The 20,410-nt window shown below is 47.4% G+C and overlaps 1 protein-coding gene across 1 annotated transcript in view; it reads left to right on the top strand.

Moving 5' to 3' along the window:
* The window catches only part of PDHX (pyruvate dehydrogenase complex component X), a 704,575-nt gene that overhangs the window by 495,723 nt on the left and 188,442 nt on the right, over nt 1-20,410 (top strand). Inside the window, exon 6 of the mRNA XM_085643496.1 lies at nt 19,884-20,106. Within this exon, the coding sequence (XP_085499622.1) occupies nt 19,884-20,106 (223 nt within the window). The remainder of the gene's footprint in view (nt 1-19,883; nt 20,107-20,410) is intronic.

Genomic DNA, 20,410 nt, shown 5'->3' with positions numbered 1-20,410 from the left:
CTCGAGGACTCCCCTTCCTGAGCCTTCAAGCTGAGGGGTTTTCCGCCTCTGTTTTGGCTGCTACTGTAGCTACTTGTCCAGGCCGAGATCGTCCATACTTTGGTTTTACGGGACATTCTCGAAGATAATGGCCCTTCCTCCCACAATAAAGACACAACCCTTGTTTGCGTCTATGGTCCCTTTCGCTGAGGGTCAAAGAGGCTCGTACTGCCCCGATTTCCATGGGTTCTGGTCGAGAGGCTCCTCGCTCTGGGGGAGGTGACCTGTCCAACGATGGGGTATATCGATCCTTCCGCCTGTGATCCCCTTTCCGCTCTCTCAACCGGTGATCCAGTCTCAGGGTTAGGTCGATGAGTGAGGCGCAGGTCTGAGGTTGGGGATCTACCTGGGCAAGAACGTCCTTCAGTTCATCCCTAAGCCCCTGGTAAAATATAGCGGCTTGTTTGGATTCGGGCCACTCAGTTTCGGCCACCAGTCTGCGGAAGGTGTTTAGGTAGGTAATAAGCTCCGTGTTCCCCTGGCGAAGCTCCAACAGGTCTTTATCGGCGGAGAAGGTTTCTGCCCTTCTATCGAAGGTCTTTTCGAATTAGTGTCTGAAAGCCTCCCAATCATATAGTAAGGGGTCGTCTCTTTTTACCAACGGAACTGCCCACTGCGCTGCCTCCCCAGCTAAATACGATATCACGAAAGCTACTCTAGCCTGGTTGGTCGAAAAGAGCTTCGGCTTGCAATTGAAATGGAGCAAGGCCTGTGTCATAAACACCTGAACTTTCTTATTGTCTCCATGAAAACGTTCAGGAGGGGCTAGGGGTATCTGAGACGGGATTTCTACCACCACTGGTATCGGTGGAGGGGTTGACGTAGCACCGGCATCAAAGGGATTCCTTTGCAGCCTTTCTACTCTGGCCTGAAGAGCAGCGGTCTCTTGACGAGACGCCGTGAGCTCCAATTGTACTTGAGCCAAAGCGGCCATCACATCATCCAAGGTGGCCATCCCTGCTATCGGCACAATCAAGAGGACGAGTAAATTCGTGGGCCGTTGATTCTGTCAGGTTCTGCCAGACAAAGTCCTCGGGATTGTGCCGATGCTTTTAGGGGTCCACCTCTAAACTGCCCCAAGTCCGAAGAGCAATAAACTCGGACTGGTGGGATAGTTAAGTGGGGGAAGGAAAGGATGGGAACTGCAGGGAGGGAGACCTGAGGAAACACAAGAACAATAATTAATCCCAACTGCCCAGCCACCACACCCGCCTTTCCCGTCTAACTCTAGCTCATCTGTTTTGGGGACCCCTCTATTTACCTGAAAGAAAAGGCGGAAGGCAGAGACTGGTAGAGAGACGAGGGTGAGTACACACGTCCGACCCAACTGCTATGAAACCGAAGAGAAGATGTACAGTAAATACAGCTCCTATATACAGTTTAGGTCAGACTACGAATTGCCACAGCTCTCTTCTCATGACACATACCCCTGAGTGAGGACGGCTAGTAAAGATGTGCAGACGATCGGCTATCGCCACACCCTCTCATGACCCTCTCTCCTAGTAAAAGAATAAACACAACGAACAACGTAAAACTGAGTCCGATTACCAGACATGCATTTTCTTCATTGGCATAATGATACTTCTTAATACCATGGAATTAGGTCGGGTTCTTGAGGCAATCAGTGTCTAGCTTTGACACACTGTTTATTTGTGACAACATCCGAGGTTATTTGGAGGTTCCCATCCTGGGACTTTGAAAGCTTGAACACTTTAGTTTTAGGAACTATATGTCTCTCTTACGTAAGTAGGCTTTCCCTGCCCGAGCCTTTAAAGTACTGGCTCACTCACAAAGAAAGTACTCGTAAGCATGCAAAGGAAGGTTTCAACACGCACCTCTGCACGAGACGCCAGCCGGCAATCTCACCAACAGAGGGGCGTTATCGGAAAAGGAAAATATGAAGCAAACTAGTCACTCTAGCACAGACATGTTTTTTGCAAGTAGCTGTTTCTCCGCACGAGATGCCTAACAGCGATCTCACCAACGGAGAAACCGGAAACAAGAACACCGGCAGAACCGGACACGGGAATCCGCGAAAGAGGAGAAGGCTCGTTACAGTCCCTCTGCATGAGACGCGGGGGCTGCAGTCTCTCCAACAGAGGAACACTCGGTAAAGCCTGCTCTCCTCCTTCCGACTAAGCCACCGCAACGAGTACTCACTGTACTGCTCAGCGCAGGGACGACTTCACCCACGGAATGTTCTCCAGAGGCAGCAGGGTCCAAAACGCCATCCGGAACTTCAATCAACGGCCCCGCTGCATCCGCAAAGAACTCCTATATCCGTGTTTGTGCGTCGCGTTGATCACGTGGAACGTGACGCCGCTATGCATGCAGGGAACTGTAGTTCGTGCATGGAGCGCTACACTCCCTGGTCGCGCCGTATTCCAGACGCCGACAGTGTTTACCGTGAGCGCATCATGACAGATGGCATCATTGCGTTTCACCCTACAATCATCTAAATTTGAGGGAACTTCTGAAAACTCTTCTGTCTTCAGACCAGTCTCTTCTATGCATTGTGCTATCAGCACCGGGACACACATTTGGGTATTACAGCACTTAATAAAACCTATTGATGATGTGATGGTGCATTCAACCTGGATCACATGTCTGGCCATACCACAAATGTTGAATTCACCGCTCTTCCGGTCACCGAAGGATGTCCATCTGAAGCATAGGACTCATACTGCACATCATCCTTTCCAATTGATGATGATGAGGATGGGTGTAGAATCCTGGCTGATGCTTCACCTGCCATCCCTACTTGAAGGCCCCTCAGATATGCCTAAGATATGCTTGATCTGAAACCGCAGCGTGCTCGATTCCAGAGCTTTTGTTCGCAATGAAAAGCATGAACCCAGCTGAGTCCACTCTTTTTTGATTTCACACTTCTTCTTCTAAAAGAGTTTAAAAGCTCTTTTGTTTTCCAGGATACCTTTGGTTGATGTGAAGGTTTCATGTTGCTCTTTAAAACGTAGCAACGTGTGTTAATGTTTTTGAATTATTTAGTTTCTTTTCTTTAAAATGTATTTTACGCCTCCCCTCTTTGCACGATTGCATTTATGCTGCTGATGGCAAGGCACCACACTGCCCTGTTCTTAATTCGTGCCTTACAAATGTTATAAATAAATATAATTTGTTTTCCTCAGGGCAGCATCATTAGCAGCTGCTCGCTTGTTTCATGTGATGTGCACAGATAGTGGGAAACAGCCATGGGGTAGTTGGAGGCTTGTTCTGGGCCATCATCCAGCTGGCATCTGCTGACAGCATCTGATGCCAGAGACCTCTCTCCCTGATCCACTGCCTCTCTCTGTCCAAAGACTGTACTTAGCCTGCCATGTCCTGTTGTAGTGTTATGTGAGTCCTGCAGTTCTGGTGCCTTCAACGTGCTTGTTTATCATTCTGATGCCAACTTTCATGCATTTGGGCTGTTCCACTTTCTCTGTAGCACTGACTATTCGATTGCTTCTCTCGGGGTGTTGTTCAGATGCCGAAAAGTCTTCTGCAGGAGTGTGTCAAGTTTTTTTTATTTTATTTATTTTTTCCTGGTTTACATTTGCACTCACCTGGGGGAATTATCTCTGCCTACTGCAAGAAAATTTTAACAGTATCACAATATCGTTTTCCGGGTATTGATCCCGAGCCTAGATGGGAAATTTATGCACAATTTTTGTCTGCAGGGTTATTTTTTGCTATAAAAATTGTCTCAAAAGTCACAAATGTAATTGTTTCTACAGGTCCCTGATGCACATACTGGCCGACTTAGGTGTTCACCCTTCGAGGTCCACAAAAACAATGAACTGCGGAGTACCTTTAACATTGGGGCAAAATACACTATTAAAGGAATAAAAAAACATCTAAATCAAAGATAATTTTTAACATTGAGTACCACGCTCAGATAGTTCCCTACTGATTTTCAATACAACCTGGATGTGTGTGTGTTTTTTTTTTTTTTGCCGCGCCGAAGTTTGTCACAGCTCTACTAAAGGCATTACTTTTTTTGCTTTTTATATATTGAGGTGCAAAGAACTGCCGCTCTGTAAATATCTTCTGTGCACAGATTATTATTGTTTTGTTGATATTTTAATGCTTTGGTGTTTCCCGGCACATCCTTCACCCCAGCTTCTTTCAGCACAATGCTATCAGTACCCATCTGTGTTTCAGCCTCTATCCTGGATTTCGGTGAGATTGACCCTGAGGCTGCTGGGCCTCATGGCCTCCTGCATCCTGCTGGTGGATCATTCCAGGTGGCAAATGCGGGCTCTGCAGTGGGACCTGAAGTTCCAGTGGGCGCAGAATTAGGGAATCTTTCCAACTACGTCCAGATCTCAGAGGGAACTGCACAACAACTGCAGTGGTGGTTAATGGACATGGGGTGGGTCAGAGGCAGATTCCTCTTCCTTCCCCAACCGGAACTAACAGTGGTGACCGATGCATCTCTACTGGGGTGGGACGGCCATCTGGGAGAGGCAGAGATCAGAGGAGTCTGGTCTCCAGCATAGTCCTGGCTCTATATCAACCTGTTGGAGCCCCGGGCCATTCGCCTGGCACTGAGAGCATTCCTTCCCTTCAACAAGGGGAATGTAGAGCAGGTGTACACAGACAACACCACCGCCATGTGGTACTGCCATCAACAGGGTGAGGTGGGTCGTGGACCCTCTTTCAAGAAGCTCTTCGCCTTTGGACATGGCGTCTTCACTTGGAGGTGGTGCAAGGTCTCTTTCAGCGGTAGGGAGAGCCTTGGTTAGATCTGTTTACCACCGAAGAGAACTCGCAATGTCAGTAGTTTTGCACATTTAAGTTTCTTACTCGGTGAGGCTTTTTGTTGCGAGTGTAACTTTGGCCTCCTATATGTCGTTTCACCTGTAGCACTTCTGCCCCGAATACTGAAGAAGATCAAGCACGACCGGGCCCAAGTCATTCTTAAGGTTCCGGACTAGGCACGAAGGGTCTGGTACCCCGAGCTCCTGAGCATGGCCATTGATCCTCCAATCAGACTGCCCCTTCTGGAAGATCTTCAGTCGCAGCAACAGGGGACGGTCCTCCACCCGAACCTGTCCAGCCTCCACCTCGTTGCGTGGAGATTGAGTGGCGACAGTTGACAACTGTTGGGCTCCCGCCCGAAGTCTGCAACGTCACTTTGGCAGCCAGACGTCCCTCCACTAAAGCGGTATACGCCTGTCGATAGAATATGTTTGTGGCATGGTGCAGAGCAAAGTCTGCAGAGCCCTTCTCTGCCCCTCTTTCTGAGGTACTCTTGTTCATCCTTTCTTTGGCACCGCAGGGCTCTGCTACGGGCACTCTAAAAGACTATCTTGTAGCTATTTCTGCTTTTCTTTCGGCTACCAGATCAGCCTTCCTTGTTCGAGTACCCTATTGTAAACAGATTCTTTAAGGACATTATTCACCTCTTTCCTCCAACTCCTTTTATAATGTCCCAGTGGGACTTGGATCTCGTTTTAACTTATCTTCTGTGCGCTCTCTTCGAGCCTTTTCACAACTGTCCTCTCAGGCTTCTCACCCTGAAAACTGCTTTTCTTGTTGCCATCACCTCTGCTCGCAGGCTGAGGGAGCTTCAAGCTTTGTCCTCTAAGCCCCCTTCTTCTCAGCACATCCGGACAAAGTGGTGCTTAGGACAAGACGCTCGTTCCTTCCTAAAGTTGTTACACCATTTCACATAGGACAAACTATAACTTTGCCCACCTTTTTCCCACCTCCGCACCCTTCCAAGGAGGAGGAGAGACTCGACCGTCTGGACACAAAGCGTGCGGACACAAAAGATTTCTGGGTGGACGATCCACTCTGTGTTGGCTATGTGGATGCCAAGAAAGGTCAGGCTGTCCAAAAGCGTACCATCTCACAATTGGTTATCCTTTGTATTAAAATCTGTTACGCCTTAGAGAAAAAGGAACCTCCAGTGGGCTTCATGCTCGCTTCACTAGTGCTTCATCAGCAACTACTGCATTGTCACATGGGGTTCCACTTCTTGACATCTGCCAGGTGGCAACGTGGGCATCTTAGCACATGTTCGCCAGACATTACTGCCTGGACAGGCAAGTCCGAACCGACGGCTTTTTTGCCCGCTCTGTCCTCCAGGATTTTCTGGTGTGAACTTGGTTCACAGACCCTCCTCCGGAGTTGGTAGTGCGGGGTGATCTATTCTAAGGTAAGGAATCTATAACTAACTGTCTCTTTCAGATGAACAAGTTACTTACATTTGATAACAATGTATCTGTAAGAGACATAGGTTAGTTGTAGAATCCTTACCCCTCCACCCATCCTCCTCGCTCTACGAATACATTTCTAGGGATAGGGACTCCCTTACAGGGCCCTATTTGTGCCGCACCAGTGGTCAGTGTCTTTTCATGGCTCTGCACTGCTGGTGTGGAAAGTCATTCAGAACTGACGTCAGCGTGCAGTGGTGGTAGCACCGTGATGTCATCCTGGCGACGCCAACGACAGATGCCACCCACGACGCACAGGGCTATTGCTAAGAAAATATTCTGAGGATCTAGTCTGATGCCTGGGGGTAAGGATAAGGTAAGGAATCTATAACTAACCTATATCTCTTACATATACATCCTTACCGAAGGTAAGTAACTTGTTCTTCAAAGTTAAAGCCAGTCTATCAGATCATATGTAAGGAGTGCACTATAGCAGTTTATGATAGTAACATAATATCACTTTCCTGTCAAAGGATGCACAAATATAGTTCAGGGTAGTCTAAGTATGAACTTTCTGCAAGTGGCTGGTGTCAATTTCTTGTTAGATTTAGTTTCAGCAGGCCCAAAAACTCCAGATAAGAGGTCTAGACAAATCAGATACAGAGGTCTAAGACTATCATTGTTCATAAGACCCATGTCTGCCTGCATGTGTACAATGCGAATTGTACACATTGCAGAACGCTGCCAGTCGGTTTGTTGATTTATTTGGAAGCAGCTCATCTACCAAGTTCTAGCGGGACCCGAGAATATTTTTGGTGGCAGAGAACACAAAGATTGCATGTTGAATAAAGGTAATATGGTAGATCTTCACTTGGTGCAATATAATACAGCGATCGTATACAAAACCATGCCTGAATAAATTGACATGTATATACATTTACATAGAGGCCAGAGGATGTGGCCTAATGGCTAGAGCAGTCGACCCCGAAGCTGGGGAACCAAGTCTGAGTCTCAGCAGGGACGCTCAACATCCTGTGATTCTAGGTGAATCACTTTTCTCTCCAGTGCCTAACAAAAGGAATGTGTCCCTCTGTAAGCAACTGGTACTAATGTAAAGCACTATGATACCTCTGGGTCGAGTTTGTGCTATTTAAAACAAAAACAAAAATCAAAACATACAAAAAAAAATATAGTGGATTGATGGATTCGAGGTGAAGTCTGAGGGATCGGGTAGAGGACTGAGGGGGATGGGAGGTGTGAGAGGAGGTAATCAGTGGTGCATCTTCCTAGTATGTAACAAGTGTGGTATTGGGGGGCTTCTAATGAGCGGTGTAACACAGGCCCCCGAAGACCCCGAGGTATGGGGGGCCTCCCAAGCTCCAGGGGACCCCCTAAGCACTGCACTCTGGCTGCAGGGCTCCTGATTGAGCCTGGAGGGCGCCCACGTGCCTTGCAGGGAGGCCCCCTCAAGTTTCGTTACGCCAGTGCTTCTAATCTTTGGAACTAAAAGGATATCTCACATGTCCCTTGGAACAGCAATCCACAGGTAGGATCAAATCATTTCCCCGGAGGGGTCACACAGTAGATTTTGTACTATCATGCAGAGCGGGATTTTGTATGCTCCCTTGTTTCTGGTTCGCAAACATAAGCGTGGATGTTGGACTGTGACTTGCTGCGTTGGGAGAAGTATAGGGTGACGTCTCATTCATTGGTTCAAGCATCACCTTTAGAAGTTTGTCTTGTGCTTGCCAGGGGCCATCCTGAGTGGTGTCAGTGGCGGGGTGAACGGGGTTCTAGTGAAGAAGGCGTTCAGAAAGTGTATATGGCGGACTGCAGAAGGTCTATCATTAAGATTGTTAAATGGTATAATTTGCACATCTCTGTGATAGTTAATAATTTTGCGGTCTACAACAGGAGGAAGAGTGAGCATGGTTTTTGCAATCTAGAGCTTTTGTGACCAGGCAACTGTAGCCTTGGAGAAGGTGAAAGACTCTTGTCTGAGCAAGAGTTAAATCATACCCCTTGCTTTCATGCTGAGGGAAGGGAAGTGATGGTTTCGGAAGTGTAAGTGAGGGAGTCAGGAAAGTAAATAATATCCTTCTCTAATTAGTTCAGCATTAAGGATCGAATTGCCATTTAGTGGTTAATTGCTTTAAAGCATTCTGGGGTTTTGTTGATAAAGTTAGTCCGACGGGAAGAAAGTATAAGATAATTTGCATGTATATAATGTGAGAAACAAGATGGAATAGACATTATTGAGATGAAGTGGTGGACAGGGAGCATCGAATGGATCTGAGGACTGATGGTTGAGGAGGAAGTGAAGAGACTGTTTGACACCAAGAGCTGAGAAACAGTGGATGGAGTGATCGAAGGCTCCAGTGCTTTAGAAGGAAAGGTGTGAAAGCATTGTGTGGTGGTCAGCAAAGTCGAAAACTGCAAAAAAGCAGAGAAGAATAAGAATCAAAGAGCGGTGGTGGTTGTTTTTATGCACTAAGGGTTAAACATGTCCATTTATGTGAAGCATAGTTAATAAGAACCACACTACAATGCAATCAACAAGTAGTTTAGGAACCTATTGACCGCTTGTAGAAAGGAAGGGTAGTTGAGGTAATTAGAAGAATGGTTAGTCACAGCTTTATTTCAAATAGGCAGTTGTAATCACTAAATTAGTTCAATTTGGGTAGGAGCTGGTGGATGGGGAGTAGTAGAAGGGAAGGGAGAATCAGCACAGGAAAGTGGTTTGTAGATGTGTGGTTGAAATAAAGCACAGGCTGATCAAAGGACGGTTCCGTAAGAGAGGTAGAAGGAAGGTTTTTGAGATGCACAGTTTTCAATGGGGGTGGGGCTGTAATTTCATAGATGCAGAGGTGGAGAGGAGTTTGCTTACTGTGTCTGATCATAAAAGAGATCCTGCGCAGTGAAACTGATAAGGGTTGTGAAGGGGCCTGAGGATTTGTGAACATTAGTTATGAATGGGGTGAAGTGGGGCCCTCCGCCAGTGTAATTTTGCTGTGTTGAGGCCCATTTTCAGACTATTGTATGTGCTTTTTGAGATCTGTTGGTGTTCCACCAAGCAGGTCTTTCTTCTCTATTGGAGGTGTAAGCACATTATTATTCTTAGGCCCCAATAGTTGACCTGAGGTTAAGTTGGGTCTTTTAAGTATGAAGGTACAAACCAGGTAGCAGGAGTTGTAAGGACTATGAAGTGTGCTACTGAAGGACATTGTCTGAAGAACAGGAGCAAAGCCACTGTGAACTTGATTATCGTAGTACAACTTATGATATGGCATTATTTTTCACTTCATTATGGGTGCTTTGGCAAAACAAGTATTGGCTAAGCCAAAAGGTCTCACCTATGCAAGAGCTATTGGCTTTGCCAATGTGTTCTTGCCATGTTGTACACCAGCATGGCTAAAAGTTAGTGTTGCAGAGTGGAGTGTTAATTTCTGAGTGGGGTTGAGGGAAGTAGTTTCATATAGTGGAGTGTTGTAGAGTGTTGTGGGGTTGAGTGTCGTGGAGTGGGGTTGAGTGTCGTGGAGTGGGGTTGAGTGTCGTGGAGTGGGGTTGAGTGTCGTGGAGTGGGGTTGAGTGTAGCAGAGTGGGACTGAGTTCCGTGGAGTAGGCTTGAGTGTCTAAGAGTGTAATGCGTAGAGTGGTAGTGCAGTGCTAATACTGAGAACACGTTTCAAATTGAAATGACCGTTACATTTGCACAGACATACATTTTTACTGATAGAACTATATAATGCGCATACGATAATGTGTGAAAATCTGCATCACCAGGTGTATTGCAGGGCTCAAAAAAACCAACTCGCCCGCTCCCATTTGCGAGCCAGATTTAATTAGGGCAAACCATTTTTAGGTCCTACTCACCCTTTCTGACGAGTAGGAAGACAAACTGACTTTTGACCTCTCTCTCTGAAAGCAGAGGAAATGTGACACGATAGCAAGGTTTAGGTGCATCTTTATCACTCAAAGTGAATGAGCAATAAAAATGCCTTTAAATCTTGTTAATTTGTTACATTTGCTCACAGAGGTCAAATGCATTACAGTAAGGTCCAGTAGATTTTTGAAGTTACTAGATCTGCTTTTGCTAAAAAGCTATTGATTTTTCGAGCCCTGTATTGATTTGATCCTGTTACAATATTTGTTGCCACCACACTTCAGAATTACAAAAAATGTCCTTCATTTGTGCTCTCCTAATTCTGGTATATTTTTTAGTTCTGGTATACTCTGGAAGGCACTTACATTTTGTTGTGCACTAGAAAACAAATACCAACCTACAGCTTTTTTACTTTCCCTTACCCAGCAAGATTGTCACATAAGTCCACTCACTTAGCAATGGAGAAAGAAACACAAACGCCAAGCTTCCTGAGAGACCTAGCCTACAGTGGAGCGTCGTAGAGTAGAGTGGCGTACAGTGGAGTAGGGCGCTGTAGAGTGGAGAGGTCTAGAGTGTAGTAGCGTAGAGAGACAGGGCATAGACTGGCATAGAGTGAAGTGGCATATAGGAGAGTGGAGCAGAGTAGAGTCATAGAGTGGAATTTGCATTGTGTGGTAGCGCAATGCCACTACAACGAACACATTGTCTGTTGAAATAACTATTATATTTGCACCGACATACAGTTTTACTTATTTAACTATACAGTGCATATACAATAACGTGTGGAAATCTATATCACCTAGTGTTCTGATTTGTTTTGATCCTATTAAAAAATTTCCATCACACTGCAGAGTTACAAAAAAGTGCTTCATTTGTGCTTTCGTAATTCTGAAATATGTGCACAGTACATTCTGATTGTCACAAAAATCCTCTCACTATGCAGTGGAGAAAGAAATGTAAACACCAATCTCCCTTGGAGAACGTTTGACCTCTGTCTTTGAATGCACAGCAAATGTGTCAAGATAAAAACAAAATATAAAGGCCTGTTTATTGCTCATTCACTTCTGACCTTTCAGAATGGCTATTTTGGGGGTGTTTCTGGACCCCTTCCTCTCTTACATCCAGTACCTATGGCATTTGTGCACAGTTAGGGAAGAGGATTGTTTGTTATGCTATTTAGTAAGGAGCACTGACCAAAATAAAGGAGCTAGTAGGCAGAGATTCCGCCTCACTACATGCAGGGTTGGTGAATTGGAGTGGCAATGATAAGTAGACTCAGTTAAGCAGAAAGACAGGAGGCTGGAAACATTTTCAAAGAAATGCAGTAGTTTACTTCTGTGAACTAGCATGCAGGAGAAAACTGGAAACGTGTACTTTACTTGGCTGCTCCGTGAAAAAGAAGAAATGATTTCCCAGAAAGTGAGCAGTCTGGGAATAATACCAGGAGCCAGTCAGAGAGGTGGTAAACAGACTATGCTCCACTGGAGGGAACAAGGTATGCTGTACGTCTGTGGCGGGACCGATGGAAACACAGAAACAGTGGTAGATGGTAACAAAGCTTTTATTGGTCTTAAGACCCTTTTTCTATAAGTCGCCGGTCTATAGTACGGTAAGGGGGAGTCCGACTCTTGCTCCGGGGACACACGGCCTCTAGGAAAGGTCTTTCCTCGTCTGGTCCGCTCCAGGATGACGTTGTCTCCGGAGGACAGCTCTCAGTAACACGGCGTATGTGTAACAAAAGAAAAGGAAGACTGGAATCAGTCGGGTGCTCACTTCGTGCTTTATGTGAGGGAAGGGTAGTGAGGAGTCACACAGCGCTCTTTTCTAAACTTCTAGGTGTCGGTGGTGTCCGGGATAGGGTATAAGGGAAGACGGCTTTTACGGTTTTGTCAGCCCCTTTCGTCCCGCCCAACCCGAGATACGTGCTCGTACCTGTTGGAGCCACGCTTCTCCTAAAACGTGGCGGGGTGAGTCGCAGAGTCGTTGGCCTCCAGGCTCCGGTACGCTCGGTGTCGGTCTCGCAGACGTTCCTCCGTCGTCTGTCTCTCTCTCGGGTTCGTTCCCAGCAATCTCTCTCCTCTCGTTCTTGTCGTCGTTGGGTAAGGAACACCGCCAACTCTCTCTCCTTCCTGGATTTGAGCTCCTCTCCTTTTCTACGTCATCGGTGTAGGCGAGGCATGGTGAGAGCTTGGCCCAGTTAAAGAAACACGAGTCCCCTTTTTCTCCAGCGGCTCGTGTGTGAAGTTCCGCTTTCCAGGCTTCAGGCTGCTGGAGGGAGAGAGGGGATTGTTCACGCACTCTGTTACCAGAGGTTGACTCCCATCCTCGTCTGTACGGGCCTCCTCATCACACACCAACCCCCATGGAATCTCCCGATTGGGTAGAGGAAACCAGGAGAGAAAGTCCGCACTGCCATTCTTTATTCCTTTCCGATGGCGTACTGTAAAGGAGAAAGGCTGGAGGGTCAAAAACCACTGCAAAACCCCGGGATTGTGTGACATATTTCGGCTCATCCATTGTAGAGGGGCATGGTCCGTGTATAGGGTGAATGGATGGCCCTCGAGATAATAACATAGCTTATCTACAGCCCATTTGATAGCCAGACACTCCTTCTCTATTGTGGGGTACTTCACCTCCCGGGGAAGTAGTTTTCTACTGATGTACAGGATGGGGTGTTGTATCCCTTCTGGTGACAATTGTGACAGCATCGCCCCCTACCCCATAATCAGAAGCGTCAGTGTGTAGGATGAAGGGCCGGGCATAATCGGGGGACGACAACACAGGACTGGTGGTGATTACTCTTTTTAGGGAATTGAAGGCTTTCCACATAGCGGGGGTGGGATGTTGATATGTTTGAGGCTTGTATTCCTTTTTTAGGGTATCAGTTAGTGGAGCTGCTATTTCTGAGAATAAGGGTATGAACCGGCGATAGTAGCCTATGAGTCCCAAAAAAGCTCTCATCTCTTTTTTTGTTAGTGGGAAAGGGGTTTTCGGAAATGGCTCTGACCTTCTCTATATGGGGCTCGATGACCCCATGCCCTAAGACATACCCCAAATACTTCACTTTGTGGTAGCCCACTCTGGACTTTTTAGAGTTCACGTGTAAACCCGCCTTCTGCAGGGCCTGAAGCACCAAAGATATATGTAAGAGGTGGCTCTCCCAGCTGGGACTGAAGATTATAATATCGTCTAGGTATGCCGAGGTAAAGGAATGGTGTTCTCTTAACACCTAGTTCATCAAGCGTTGAAACGTCGCCGGGGCTCCATGTAGCCCAAACGGTAATACGTTAAACTCGAACAATCCATCTGGTGTTGCAAAGGCCGTTTTCTTGCGGTCTTCCTCTCGTAGAGGTACTTGCCAATATCCTTTGGTCAAGTCCAGGGTACTGATATACTTGGCTTTTCCGAGCTTTTCGATAAGCTCGTCAATTCGGGGAATTGGATAGGCATCAAATGAAGAAAGGTTGTTTAGGGCGCGAAAGTCCATACAGAACCTCGTGCTTCCGTCTGGTTTCGGGACCATCACTATCGGTGAAGACCAGTCACTCCTGGATGGCCTTATTATCCCGAGACGTAGCATTTCTTGGACCTCCTTCTGGACCGCCATTCGTTTGGCTGCGGGTATCCGGTATGGTCGCTTCTTAACGACTGCTCCCGCGGGGGTGTCGATCCGGTGTTCTATCAGGGAGGTTTTCCCAGGGGCATCCGAAAAAAAGGAGGAGAAAGGTGCCAGTGTTTCATGTAGGCTTTCTTTCTCTTGCTGCCTGAGGTCGTCATTCACAACTAGGTCCCCTAAAGTAGAGGATGAGGGAGAACCCGTTGGTACGGAGAGATGGGCGCTCTGCGGCGGAGGACTGATCCACTTCTTCAGAAGGTTAATGTGATATACCTGAGTCTTTCGAGGGGAAACCTGGATCTTGTAGCTGGTCTTCCCGATGGTCGCGACGACTCTATAGGGACCCATCCATTCTGTTTGAAATTTTCGGGTAGAGGAGGGTAACAGTACCAACGCCCAGTCGTCCACTTCCAGTTTCCTCCATTTTTTTCCTTTATCATAGCAGGTCCTTTGTCGTTCTTGACTTTTTTCCAAGTTGACGTAGGCCAATTCCCTTAGTTTCCCCAGTTTGCTTTTTAGAGCCTGTGTATATTCAATAATACCTTGTTCGTCGCCTGTATCATTTTCCCATGCTTCCTTGGTCATTTCGAGTAGGGTTCTGGGTTGGCGCCCATACAGCATCTCAAATGATGAACAGCCGAGGCTGCTCTGAGTTTGTCCCCGTATTACGTACAGGGCCAAAGGTAACATGAGATCCCATTCTTTCCCGCTCACGGAGAGCATCTTTATCGTGGTCTTGAGGGTCCCGTTGTAACGCTCGACAATTACAGGGCCAAAGGTAACATGAGATCCCATTCTTTCCCGCTCACGGAGAGCATCTTCTTTATCGTGGTCTTGAGGGTCCCGTTGTAACGCTCGACAAGTCCATCCGTTTGTGGATGATATACCGATGTTCTAATGTGTCTGAGATCCACCAGTCTGCACACCTCCTTCATTAATTTGGACACAAACGGGGTACCCTGATCGGTTAAAATCTCCTTTGGGTACCCCACCCAGGAGAACAGCTCAATGATCTTCTTGGCTATAGCCCGGGAGGTAGAGACTCGCAAGGGGAAGGCTTCGGGGAAACTAGTGGCGTAGTCCACTATGACCAGAGCGTATTTGTTCCCTCTTCTGGTTTTGGGTAAGGGTCCTATCAGATCTAGACCAACTCTCTCGAAAGGGGTCCCTATAATGGGGAGAGGTTGTAAAGGGACTGCAGGGGGGCGATGCGTGTTTTTCATCTGACACAACTCGCAAGACAGAAAATGCTGCTTTATGTCTTTATATATTCCGGGCCAGTAAAAATGCCTCAACACATTCTGTGTGGTTTTTTCACTGCCGATGTGTCCTGCTAGTAAATGGGAATGGGAATAAAACATGATTTGCTCCCTAAATGTGGTGGGAACCAAGAGTTGTAGGGGGTCTTCCTTGTTTCCTTGTCTATACAATAAGCCACCTAGGATAAGAATTCGGGGAAACTTGGGGTCGGGAACTCCCTGAGTGAAGTGTGCCTGTTCCCAAGTGTTATAAAGAGTGGAGTCATTAGCTTGGGCGAACTTGAAATTCCTATCCCCTACCCAAGGTTCTGGTGTGATATATGCCGGATGGGGTTGGTTCTTCACTATCTCTGACTTTTCCCTCGGAGGCTGGAAGTTCATGGAACGAGAGAACAGCTCTAGAAACTTGGGGTTATCAGTCCCTATTATCAGTTCTTCGGGTAGGGTGTTTAGGACTCCCACCTTAACAAGGTGCAGACTACCCTCAGGTACCTCAAGTGAAATAATAGCCACCGGATATGGTCTTATGTCCCCATGAACACATTTAATACATATCAGGGCATGGGGGAACACTTGTCTAGGTCTCACAAATACCCCTCGTATCACTGACTGCCTGCAACCTGAGTCTAGCAGAGCCTTGATCGTTTTCCCATTCACCCTTACACTTACATGGTATGAGCTTCCCAGTTCCGCAGTGTACAGGACAGACTTGGGGATGTACCCCACCTCCATTGGTTCTTCGGTCGGCCTCCGGTGTGGACATAAGCGCGCAATGTGTCCCCATGTCCCACACTCAAAACATTGAGGGCCTTTAAAGGCGGGGACCTCCGGTCTTAATGGCCTCTGGGGGTTTGCCTCTACGTGCGGGCGGGGTTTTTTCTCCATTTTAACAGGGGGAGGTCGAGAGGGCTTTTCAGTTTCCCAAGGGGTTGATCGCGGTTGTGCTCGGGCATAGGAGGAGGCCATTTCTATGGCTTGGGCTGTAGTCAACTGGGAGTGCTGTCGTAACCACTTTTGTGTGTTATATGGCAACGCATCCAGATATTGCTCCAAATATATTTTGTCCATTATTTCTTCTTTTGAACTAGAAGCTGGTATGAGCCATTTGTCAGCAGCCATTTTGAGGCGAAAGAACAGGGTCTTTGGGTTCTCTCCCGGAGTTTCCCGTTCTTTTCAGAAACATACCCGATAGGCTTCTGCGTCAAGACAGAGGTGGTCAAGGATTATGGTTTTGATGGCGGCGTAGGTGACGTTGCCTGTAGCGTTGGCGACCTGATAGGCCGCCTGAGCCTCATCGGTTAGCAGAGGAGCCAAAAAGAAGGGCCACTTCTCCAGTGGCCCCCCACAAGCCAGGGCGGCGCTCTCAAAGTTGAGTAAAAATGCGTCCGGGTCCTCCCCTGAAACATATTTCTGTAGGGATATCCCCGAGGGGCCGGGAGGGGGATGCCGGGTACCTTGAGCTGGACCGACAGATGGTTCTCCTATCATTTTCTGTAATCCCTCTATCTGGGCAGCGATCGTATTTTTAAAGGTGTCTCTGTCCGCTTGAGCGGAAGTAAGTTGTTGTTCCACCACCCAACCGAGCTGTTCTTGTCCCTTTACTAGGTGTTGGAGTAACTCCTCCATCTTGGGGTTACAGATGGCTCGTGTTATGCCCGCATTCTCCACCACTTGTGGCGGGACCGATGGAAACACAGAAACAGTGGTAGATGGTAACAAAGCTTTTATTGGTCTTAAGACCCTTTTTCTATAAGTCGCCGGTCTATAGTACGGTAAGGGGGAGTCCGACTCTTGCTCCGGGGACACACGGCCTCTAGGAAAGGTCTTACCTTGTCTGGTCCGCTCCAGGATGACGTCGTCTCCGGAGGACAGCTCTCAGTAACACGGCGTATGTGAAACAAACGAAAAGGAAGACTGGAATCAGTCGGGTGCTCACTTCGTGCTTTATGTGAGGGAAGGGTAGTGAGGAGTCACACAGTGCTCTTTTCTAAGCTTCTAGGTGTCGGTGGTGTCCGGGATAGGGTATAAGGGAAGACGGCTTTTACGGTTTTGTCAGCCCCTTTCGTCCCGCCCAACCCGAGATAGGTGCTCGTACTTGTTGGGGCCACGCTTCTCCTGAAACGTGGCGGGGCGAGTCGCAGAGTCGTTGGCCTCCAGGCTCCGGTACCCTCGGTGTCGGTCTCGCAGACGTTCCTCCGTCGTCTGTCTCTCTCTCGGGTTCGTTCCCAGCAATCTCTCTCCTCTCGTTCTCGTCGTCGTTGGGTAAGGAACACCGCCAACTCTCTCTCCTTCCTGGATTTGAGCTCCTCTCCTTTTCTACGTAATCGGTGTAGGCGAGGCATGGTGAGAGCTCGGCCCAGTAAAAGAAACACGGGTCCCCTTTTTCTCCAGCGGCTCGTGTGTGAAGTTCCGCTTTCCAGGCTTCAGGCTGCTGGAGGGAGCGAGGGGAGAGGGGATTGTTCATGCACTCTGTTACCAGAGGTAGACTCCCATCCTCGTCTGTACAGGCCTCCTCGTCACAACGTCCTAAAACAAATAACGCCAGCATATAGAAAGCAAGCAAATGTGAGTTACAAACCAAAAAGCCAATGGTAAGGAATGGGCAGAATGCATTCCTAGTGAAGCTATCGGAATGTCCCCAAGAAGTTTTTGGAACCAGACAGCTGTGCTGCCTAGTAAACGTCGAACTAAACAGTAGGAGTTTTGAAATAAATTAACATGTGGACCAGGGAGTGATCAGAGGGTAAGTGAGGGGCATATTGTGGAGTTTTGGGGTAAACGGGGTTGGGAGGAAGTAGAGATCATTATGGCAACCAGCACTTTTGTCATGGAAATGAATTGGGCTTACATGAGTGTTTGAAAGAGGAGTTTAATCAGTAGTGGCTGCAGGTATGTTTTTACGTTCAAGGCTCCTATCATTGATGATTCAGGGGTTCAGGGAGGTCCGTGAGCAGAAAGGGTAGGTAGGAGAGGGAGCGGTGAGTGTTCAGAGGGACTGAGGCATGAACGTCAACTCATGAAACTGCACGGAGGAGTGAAATTGACATCACACGTCGGTTGACCTTTTCTTCATTTACACTCTTCAACATATTCACACATTGTGCCTCACATTAACACACTCACCCGCCAGCATGCCCACAAAATACATTTTAAAGCTTTTTTTTACGAACCTCAGTTTCATGGGAGGGTCATATTCCAGCAAATTGTACTACATTTTTATTACACTAATTGTGAATTATTTATTATTCTTCACTATTACTATAATACATTTTTTTGACAGAAAACAAAGAAAGGGCCTGCTCCCTGCATCCCCACGGAGGAGTTGCCCCTGTGTTCTTAGCGCTGATTTTGCTACCTTTGAGGCCAGGTGTCGCAAAGTCAGTGTCAGGGGCCACAAGGGGAAGCCAGAGGTCGCAGCTACGACCCCTAGAGCTGAGGAACAGAGAGGTCCGTGGACCAAAAGAAGTGGGGATGAGAGAGTGATGTATGAGGTAATGTGTGCGCACGCGCGGACAGGAATAGAAATCGATGCAATTGTTTCCACTTTACAAATGGACACTCCCGTTCCTTCTGAAATTCTTCCCAATCTATGTTCATAATTGCATCAAATGACTCAGAATACTTCAATTCTTTTGTGATCTTGTCTCCCATGATTCTCCCCGTGTCTCTCACCCTCGAGGTCTGCTTGCAGAGATTGTCTCTTTTGCTGCACGAAAGCATACGTCCAGTGTTGTGTGGACGGAGTCTGTCGTGTTCCGCCACACAGCTTTGCTTCCCACATCCCCTCCGCATGTGTTCATAAACGTATGACTAACTCAGCAAGCGTTACACTGCAGCACCCTCGTCATCAATAAGAATCGTTAGTATACAGGTTCAAGCAGGTGTGCGCCGCCTCATACATTCCCCTTCATAAACTTAGACATATGCGTCATGTAACGAGAACATTATTAAGTTGTTAATTGTGTTCTATTTTCAGTGTCATTATGAAAGAACTGTAGTTTCATGCTACAAATGTGAATTGAGCCACATACTTTGCCGAAAACTGTTTGAAGCCTCCGCTTATTTCCTGTTTATTTTATTTGTGCAATTTTATATAGCGCACACATTTCCGAAGGCATCGGAGCACTTTACAGCAGTAGCTTGATACAGGGGTACAGCAAGTTACAGTTACAGTAATTACGTTCAGATATATTGCATCGGTAGCTGCGACCAGGATAAGTGCAGGAAAAGAGACGTGCATGTTTCAAGCATTGATTACGATGGTGGGCACAAAATGAAGATAGTTCGTCTCCTGTTTAGAGAGTACTTGGGTGTGGTCGAGGGGGATTAACCCAGGTGTCTGTAAAATAAGAGGAGATTGATGTCCTTTTTGAAAGTGAACATGCAGGTTGTTAGGCGAAGGAAGGGAGGTAAGGAGTTGCAGATGCTTGAGGTCCTACCAGAGAATGACTGGCTCAGGTTCCATTCTCGACTAAAGGTGGTTGGTGCCAGGAGCAGGGATTGATCATTTCTGGAACCCCTAATTCCTCCAGAGATTTTCAGTTTCTCACTGAGATAGGAGGGTGAAGAGTGCAGCGCTTTGTGGGTAATGCAGGGCTCTGTGGGTAATGCAGGCGGTTTTGAATTGGACCCGAGCCTCAATAGGAAGCCATAGGCGGGTTGGCAGGACCGGTGAAATTTGGTCACATTTCTTGAGACCTATCACAAAGCGCGCTGCTGCATATAAAGTTGCTCTCAGGGGGCCTAGGTGAACTTTGGAAATGCCTGAGAGAAGGGCAATTCTGTAATCTAGTCTGTAGAGGACGAGAGACTGCACCACTGTTCTGAGGTCTTGTTCCGGGATCAGTTGTCCGACGCCCCACCGCTGCCTGAGTTGGTGTCATGCATGTTGAGCTAATATTTTGCTGTTACTTTTTCATCTGCAGGGATGCCCTCAAGTTGCTGACGCTGAAGGGTCAGAGCAAGGCTGAAGAAAGGGCGCCTCCACCTCCATTGGCTTCAGCCCCCCCACCTCCATTGGCTTCAGCCCCCCCACCAGCACCCCATCCTGCTGAGACCTCCAGAGCCCCCCAGACTGCACCCACCACGGCAGCTCACCCGAGGCCTCTGGTGCCACCACTGTCTGTTCCAGGACAGCCTCCAGCGCCGGTAATTGAAGGGGGCGTCTTGGGCACATATTCTACAAATGGGCTGAAAGTAAACCCTGTTGATTCTAGGCAACAAGATATGTATTTTGTTCTGTAAATCAAAAACTAAATGACTGCAGGAGGAAAAGCCCTAAACAGATATATCAAAGAAATTGCATATTCCTTAAAACATTGCCCTTAAATCTGGGTTATGAATGAAATTTTCTTTTGTGTCAGTAATGGGTTTTGCTACTTAATGAGTAATCTAAAATGTACTCTGTCAAAGATGCACTCATGCACCCATTCATCCATCCACTGATTCACTT

The sequence above is a fragment of the Triturus cristatus genome, chromosome 3_1 (assembly GCF_964204655.1).
Source record: "Triturus cristatus chromosome 3_1, aTriCri1.1, whole genome shotgun sequence".
In the NCBI taxonomy this organism is placed as follows: domain Eukaryota; kingdom Metazoa; phylum Chordata; class Amphibia; order Caudata; family Salamandridae; genus Triturus; species Triturus cristatus.
The sequence above is the reverse complement of the archived record's forward strand: the minus strand, read 5'-3'. Positions and strand labels throughout refer to the sequence as shown.